This window comes from Chaetura pelagica, unplaced genomic scaffold (genome assembly GCF_000747805.2).
Source record: "Chaetura pelagica isolate M959 unplaced genomic scaffold, ChaPel_1.0 scaffold512, whole genome shotgun sequence".
NCBI lineage: Eukaryota > Metazoa > Chordata > Aves > Apodiformes > Apodidae > Chaetura > Chaetura pelagica.
The window spans coordinates 1,249,734-1,258,598 of NW_009952482.1; the positions used below are offsets into that span (position 1 = coordinate 1,249,734).

The 8,865-nt window shown below is 39.9% G+C and overlaps 1 protein-coding gene across 1 annotated transcript in view; it reads right to left on the reverse strand.

The window, feature by feature from the left end:
• GEMIN8 (gem (nuclear organelle) associated protein 8) overlaps positions 1-8,504 on the reverse strand; it is an 18,744-nt gene extending 10,240 nt beyond the window's left edge. The window contains exon 1 of the mRNA XM_010008800.1: positions 8,071-8,504. Within this exon, the coding sequence (XP_010007102.1) occupies positions 8,071-8,431 (361 nt within the window). The 5' untranslated portion in view covers positions 8,432-8,504. The remainder of the gene's footprint in view (positions 1-8,070) is intronic.
• Between the last annotated feature and the right edge of the window lie 361 nt (positions 8,505-8,865).

Here is an 8,865-nt window from a genome sequence, read left to right on the forward strand (position 1 = left end):
GCAGGAATGGGCTTTACAGCAGATCACATCACAAGGTGGCACAGGTGGTCAACCCAGCTGCTGGAAAAGATATGAGCGACAATGTTCCCTTCCACCTTGGGGTTTAAGATGTATCCCCCTGTGGGTATGAATGACTCCATTCTTCCTTGAAGGTGTAGTTGGAATGGAAAGATTATAATTTTGGAAATCTCTTTCTCAATTCCACCTGTGTTGAAAGCTTTTGTGGATCCAGTCCCAGATGGCATGTCCAAGGGCATGACAGCAGCCTGTAAAGGCCTGAGATGGGTCACCTGCCTCTCTCACTTGACCTCAAGCATGTGAGGAAATGAGTTTTGTAAAGACCCAGGCAGATGTAAGTCTCTGAACTCTCAGTTTCTGGATCCACAGCACCCACATTTCCCTAATGACAATGGATGTGAATTACATCTGGATGCTTCTGACAAAACTGAGGCATGGTGAGAGATGTTGAAAAGCAAATGGTGCCTCTGAAGTCTTGGCATTAACAACACTCCATTCAAATTAGCAGGGATAAATTATGTGTCTCAAAGCAAATCTTTACAAGAAGTTTGCTTTATAACAGAAACAACTAAAACGTGCAACACTTGAGGTATTTTCTGCCATGCTCTGTTGTAGATTCTAAGCAGATTCTGTAGATATAAAACACAGAAAACACACGACTTCATGACATCCATTTCCACCTTGGTTCTTGACAATGTTTCACAGTCACTCCAGTGACTGGAAATCCCGAAACTTTGAACATTCTTGTTACAGCAACAGCTTACCCAGGTAAAGTACAAAAAAAGGTTGTGTTAGAAAATGCTTAATGCATAGCTCACACTGCCTCTGTCTACTTACAGAGTTGCATGTATCATGCTAAAGGTGATGAATTAAGATTTATCAGCACAGAACTAAGACAGAGCTCTCTCCTAAGTAAAATAATTCGGAGATCCAGAAATGCTGCATGTGGCACCTAAATGGAACCAGTAATCAAGGAATTTTAAGGGAAATGGAAAAGTGCAGCTACTGTGAAGACAGACTGCCTAAGAGGAGTGATTAGCACAGAACAGTTTTTATTCCACTTTTCCCTAGAGCTGTGTCTGTCAGCATGGTCTCACCTGCTCTTTTCCACAGCAGCTGCATCTGCTTTCACAGGCTCCCCTGCAGGGACAAAGAATGAAAAGAAGACTCAGGGAGTCACTCAGAGCAGCTGCAGATGCTAATGGCATAAGCAAGGAGGCAGACCTGCCTTCAAATAATTCCCACACCAAACTGTTCCTGTATGAAGCAACCTTCCATAAGAGCCTTCTGAGAGCTCTTTTTGCTCTTACAAGACCATGGAAAGGATTCCTTGTTCCACACATGGCCTCTCAGCCCTGGACCTGCCTGGTGGCTCTTTGCAAAAGCTTTGCAGAGCCCAGGTATGTCACAGTAATGCTCTCAAGCCTTGGAAGCTGCACAGCCACAAAATGGGCGCTGACACTCTGCTTCTTGGATGTAAAACTAAATTACTGTATGTATTTTATTTGTAAAAAGAAAGTTCCAATATCCAATCCATCACAACAAGCTACTGACCTGTTTCCACAGGATCCTTCTGAGACCATCAACTATCAAGAAACAGCTACCAAAGCAGGTTTACCACACAGATGGTGAGGGACATGGCAGCTGAGAGGAGCAATGGTTTGTCTCTGTCTTGCACATCTTATTCTCATATCCTCAAGACAAGTCCAGTCAGAAGGAACTTTACACAGCATTGATTTACTAAGAGCAGCAACAACACAAGTTTACCAGACTTCTCCTTCTGACTCATGAATAACATAGCGATAATAGCTCCCTGGGAGAAAGGGTAGCTCAAATCCTGGATTTGTTCAGCCTTCTGGTCACAGGGATGACATCTAACTTAACTGTTAAGGAAAAGGTCTGGAATGAACAATTCTTTTCAGATCATACGGTTCGTTCTTCTACCACTTGAGGCTTTTGCTTACTTCTTGCTGAGGTACTCAAAATCCTTCATAATTATGAATAAATTTGACCTCTCAGCAAGCCAACTGAGGTACGTACTATCTCCACTATAATAAAAGGAACACGTTAGACAGACAAACAGGGTGGCAATTTCAAACAGGCTTCCAAAGCTTAATACATACTCCTATATTAAGACAATATTCTTGATTTCCATAAAAAATAAGAGGAAATAGAAATGTTTGACATCTTGGCATTCCTCTTACAGCAATGTTGATGCTACAGTTACACTGAACCAACTACACAAGCTGCATTTCCCATGCCTGTAGCTATAAACCTGCTGTAACTCAAATACCAGTATTCCACAGGTTACATAGGAAGAACTGAGCCCAGCACAGCTACTGGCAGACAGAGCAGTGGCATTCGAGGCCCCTGCTTCACCAAACTGCCCAGGCTGCATGCATGGGAGTGTCATCCATGGCATCTTCAGATGCCACCTACAAGCTGAAATTTGGGGGATCCCTTAGCAGCAAAACAAGCCCGGCTTTGCACTTGTGTATTTTCAGGAGTTGCCAGCACTATCCAGGAGTCTCAGCCTGAGGCCCATAACCAGTAAGAAACACTTCACATATTATTTCCAGTTCTAAATATTGAACTTCACACAACTCTCCTGAGCACACAGCAGACAATATCTGTATCTAACTCTATCTGGTCCAGTGATACAGAATGTGCACTGTTTCCTCAGCAGCATTTCAAGCTTTCTAGTGTCTTTTTTCCAGTAATTGTTGTAGAAAGTACACCTGTACAGCACAATGTCCATTTTGTTGCAAAATGTGTTGGATCAATAGGATAGACCCACATAGCAAAGCTTTACATTCTTCTAAGCTCAAATTCTCTCCACAATATGAGATCAAAGAACATTTTCTTGTCTATTAAATACTCTAGAAATGGCTGTGTTCCCAAAGACAACCTTGTCTCTTACAAAAAATGATAAAAAATTGTGCCCAACTTTTGCTCTCTAAAATGCAATTCAGATCCCTTGTTTTTGCAAATACAAATAGATTAGTTTTCAACATCGAGGTGGTGAAAATCATGGCACTTCATTCCATTATTCCCTAGCAGAGGCATATTCTCAGCTGTTGGCTTCCAATATCAAAGAACATAGACTCTACATTGGACACCGTGTATGCACCTGACAAGATGCTGCTGCTACAGGATAAAAGGTTCAATCATCAAGAGGAGAAATGTGGTACAAAAGGAAAGTCTTTCACATTTCTCCTTCAGTTCACAAAAAAATGTGATTCGGAACACCCCTCAAGCACCCATACATATTGCAGAGAGTGCTCTTATTCCACAGGCATTTCTCAGAAACTTCTGCAATTCATTTTCTAAAGATAGTGGTTAAAAGCTCATACGACAACAAGGCTGATAAAGCCAAGAAAGTTGGGTGGGCATTTATAAGGTCACCATCCACAATGCTTTGGTAGTTTAGGGCAGGAAAGAAGAAATAAAACACATGCTGGAGACCAAAAGTAATTATTTGAACTACAGTCTGATAGAGAAAAAGACAGAAAAAGAACAAGGAGATGCATTTATGAGAATCAAAGGAATTATGACAAACATGGTGGCAAAAAAAAGGCAAAGTATATTTTCCAAAGAAGCCCACAGGCCTTAAAAAACCCCAAAGATTCATGGATCTGGTAATATTCAAAGAAGCTTCAAAACATGGAAAAATTCCATCACTCCCTCTTTATGGAAGAGGCAGTGGCAACCACCATGTTTCAGAGAAAAAGAAACCCAAAGGAAAAAAATCAACAAATTGCAGATTTGAAACAAACATCGTAATTCACCATTTCCTTTCATTTTTTTAAAAAGGCTTCCCATCTGGCATGAAAATTTTAAGTTGAGACAACATTATTTTGGGAAAAGCTGGAGGGTATGTGCAGGAAATACTAACAGAGGCTTTAGTGGAAAAAATTAGTCATAGCATTAACAATTGACAGACTGTTATCCTTCAGTAATGACCTGACATGATGGTACTTTGCTTTTCTTTGTTTTTAAATAACGGACACTGTCTCATTGACTGTTCACTACTATAAACTGGTTCTCAATGTACTGGCAATGCTTGTATTCACTCAATTAGAGTAGTAATTTCCTCTTATACGTAAAAAGGAAACAATGAAAACCAGCACCAGGACAAACTACATGTTTTGAAGGCTAAATTTAAAAGTGTAATAAATATGTGTACTTAGCCAATTTACTGAATTGTCAGGCTTATGAATCTTTCTTTCTTATTGTCCTTTTAATTCTTGCAAATACAAAAGGGTAACTTACTGTATTCTGTACTTTACATCTAGGATGCTTGGAGAATTCTGACAAGTATCATAACCCAGAAAAATAACTTTGTGCTTTTCAACAGCCAAAGGTTATACTGTTAAATACAACTAAAAACATCCCCAAGAAGCACAGTATATTGGGATCACCAGTTACATGAAGAACCAAGAGACTAGCCTGACAACAAACCCCCCCAATAAAACAGATTCTCTAGGTAATTACGATTGTGCATGAAGAAACAATTGAAAAGGAAAGAAATGAAAACTGTCTGTAAGGGGTTTTAACCAAATGCACACTACATCTAGAGTACAAGATATATTTGTAGTGCATTATTAATACATTTGAGTTCACAGAGCCTCAGTGAAACTCTGCTCACAATTACTTTGGGGCACTTCAGGAACACATAATTTGAATATAAAAACTAGTAAGAATTTGACATGAATTCAAAGACAAAAGCAGAGGCTGTTTTAAAAAAGGTTGCTTGTGAACAACAGTATCACTGCTGAGGTGTTAAAATTATGCAGCAAGGCTCAGAGTTTGCCAGTTTCAAAGGCTTTACTGTGCAAGTCAGCCAATCACTGCAGATGATCCCTGTGAAAGCAACACAAAACAAAGAATTCCCTACATAAGTTAGGAATCTGCTTGCTCTTCAAGTTTGTAGTAGTTACCAAAAAATGAAATAAACCTGAAGTTTTCTCTGGCTACTCTGACATGATGGCTTTCTTACCTTTGAAACCATTATCTTTGCAATTAGCATTAATACTTCCATTTTACCATCCAGACACACGCATCTTTCCCACCTACATCTCAGGCCTATTAAGGTCTTCCACAGTTAAATTTTGCAAGATCTTATTCTCTGATGCCTGTGATCACGTTTACCTCCAGCAAACCCTAGAGCAGGCATTAGAAATAGAGTCTGTCAGATAGGATTTGTTTCAGCCCATTCGATTATCCTTCTACATGTTGATGACACACGGATCATGTGTGGGAACCACCTATCTTACTTGGCACATCAAGACTCTCATTATGCATGTCCAAAATAGCTGCATGAAGGCTGCATAATATTTCCTAACTTTGCAGGGCTTGAAAAACACAAACCTAATGAAAGTCATCCTTCACAAAGACACATCAGATCTCCACCCTTTGCACTAGTTCCCTTTCATTATATACCAAATTCTCCTTTTCTCTTTGTTCCTTTGCTCTTTTTTCCCCCATGTGTCTCAGACTTCAGCAAGTCACCAATAAACATACATCAAACTCTTGCACAGCATTCATTTTCAAAGAAGAGCAAGCCAGGTGTCTGCTCCCAAGTGCATATCAAGATGCAGGGGTGAAAGGCTGTGAACTCTACCTGGAGCCCCTTATTTATGCCAGAGAAATTAAAAATGAGACACAGTCTTCCCCTTAGCACTCCCTATCAGCTGGCTTATCAAGGTCACCACTAGCATTTCCCTTTGACACGCACATACACTTTCATTCAGTGTAAAGAAAATTTAAAACTCTTACCTCATGATTATAAATATCTCTTCAAGAGATGGATGCCTAAATTTCTGAACTTTATAGTGCACAAGTTCCTCTACAAATTTGCTCCTAAGGTGAGGGGGAGCAGCCTAGGACATAAAGTTTGGTATTAAAAGGCACAGGCACCAGAGAAGAAGTACTTCAGTAATCTGGGGTTTCTTTTGTGAACACATTAACTACATCTTCTTGGGCAGTGATACAGAATGACAGTAATTTTTCAGCACAGTAAGACAGACAGAACATGGTAGTGTTATTATCGATTGCAGCTAAATGAATCCCTAAATTTCATTTTGTTCAGGAACAGCATCCAGAAAATTAATAATACCACCCCCTAAAGTAGAGAGTGGTACTGCTTTCAGCATGGTCTCCATACCAGCTCATTGCCATACCATCAGGGAAACAATGATTTTCCCCTCCTCCTGGTGCTTATGTTTCTTCTTTTAAGAAACTTTAACAGAATAAAAAAAATACTCTATTTTCCTTTTCCCCCACCACAGAAGAAAAAATTATTTCTGAACAAGGTTATACCGTATTTTTAATTACTCACAAAACTAGCATTTAGACAGCACCATTCACCCAAGAGTTCTGTGGCACTTTGAAATTTCAGTTAAATCAGGCACTTGGTTTACTTATTTATGGCTTGAGGAATTAACAGACAATTACTATTTTTATCCTCATTTTATCAGTGAAACTATTAAATAACCTGAAGCATGCAGTAGCTTAAGACCAGATTCTGCTTAAATTTGCACAAAGATCTGGAACAGTGTCACTGAAGTGAATGGAGTTATACTTACCCAGAACTAGGCTAGTACATGGCACACAGCAGAGACCTAATTATTCCAAAAGGCTCCAGGTGTGGAGCTGTGGTGGAAGTAACAGAAAGTAAAATCTGTATTCTGAGTCACAAACCTCTTCCCAATTCACCTGCTCATCATAAAGAACCAAGTCATCTTTTTAGCAAGAGCAACCAGTGAGAGGTCAGGAAGCGATTAAGTAGCTATACCAAGGTCATATAGGATATTTGTCACAGAGAATGTCTCTAAGCCCAGATTTCCCCATTTCCTGGATATCACTTTAATCACACACCTTTAAAAACTGCTAACCACAAAGACAAAATAAACCCAAAGAAAATGTACTGCATTTCCAGAAGTAGCCAAGCATCTTAAAGCATTCTTTATCTCATCAAGGGGATGTTTCAACAGAGAAAATGAAGCCGATTCTGCAAAAGCTTGATGAGAAAGGCATGTATGTCAGGCATTATCACTGAGCTCCTTAATTCCCTTTCCTCTGATAACTAACTAGACCAACTTGCATCTTACTGATGGGAAGTGTGAAGTTAAGCTGAAGTGTTTCAGTTCACGGGATATCCTCTGATCGATGAACTTAAATTAACACAATTTTTATCTCTTCTTCCCAATCACTGCCTTTATGGTGCATTTTTAGAACATTTCCCTTATTCAGAGAAACCAGAGAAAGCTCTATTAAACATTAATTCTGGATACTTCCTATTGGAGTCGTGGGAAATGTTACTTTCATCATACTACTTTCTTAAAACAGATAATAAATGTGCCCGTAACATTTGTATATGCAGTGAAATGTCAGTAAAGTACAGCATAATCTTTTATGTCTTCTGAGGACTTCCCATTAAAAAAAGATAACCAAACCTCTGAGGATCAATACTTGAGGAAAATCTTAAGTCTTCGGCTTATAGTCCTTGCTTAAGGACTTGGGTCCAGATCAAGACGCAAAACAAAGAGAAACTTGTGGTATAGTACAGAAAGAAGAGTACCCTAGGGATGCAGGGGGAGAAGAAAAAGGTCATGGAATTTTACTGTTGAGTTAGCCAAAGAATAACAAAATGGCTGCTCAATGTCATAAAATACATTGAGGCTTACTCTAGGGTCCAGACATGTAGTAAAGCACTTCCTCTGGGTTCCCCTCTCAGACACATACCATGTTAACTAGATTTAACCATAAAAGTTCTGAAGTTTTTCCTTCAGCACTGAAGATTAATATTGTCCTCTGGACAAATGTGTTATCTTTCTCTTTTCAGTAATAATTTTATCTCTCTCTTAACAGAAAACCTTCAGACATTTTCTGAGACTTGTTTCTAATTAATGGTACTTAGGTGCACCCACCAGTTTTGCCTACTTCTACTTGCCCAAGTGCAGTGCCTATTTCTGTGAATTTTTACAAAACCCATAAAGACAATGTTAGGGCCACCAACCACCAGAAAACACAGAACAAGGACAGACTTACGCAGTTCTTCCCGGTGCCTCTCTGTCTCTGCAAAAAACTGGCGAAGCTCCTCTGTGATTTCCATGTTACTCAAGTCATATTCTATCTCCCCTTCAGACTCAGAGTCCTCCTCCATTTGGGAGTCTCTGTCATCATCCTTCCTCCCTTGGTAGGCATCTCTGTACTGCTGAGCTCCCCCATGGTAGGGTGCTCTGCCGTGTGGGCTATAGCTGGAAAAACAGTTTTGGGTATGTGGGAGATCGTTCCCATCCCAACCTGAGTAGTGGCTACTCGGAGAGGCTGCAGAAGGATGCCATGGTGGGCAATAAAAGGACTCCATGGCTTTCCTGTAGGCTCTCTGGTGCCTGCGCATCCAGCGCATGGCTAAGTCATAGTGCTTCCAGTATCTTGCATAGACTCGCTGAGAATACCATGGCTCGTTGTCCTCCTCTGACCAAAACTTGGGATAGAGAGAAAGAACAAAAAAGAAAAAAGAGAAAGGAAACAGTCATTGTGGGGGAAAATGCTGTAAACACAAGCACAAAGTTTGATTTTTAATCATCAGTTATCCTTTTTCTAAGATAAACCGCACAGATGTGGAAGAGGACAAGTATTAACACAGCATGAGTGCACTATGCTTCATTACTCTTACAAGGTATTGGCTTTGCATCAACACAGCTACCAGGAAAAATTAGCAATAGAGAAGCTGTAGTGCCCTGAAGGTATTTTCCAAGTGTTTGTACTACTAAGGTGGGAAACAGTTCTTCCTAGGCGATATGCTGTGTGGATATATTCCACAATTCCTTAGTTGCTCAC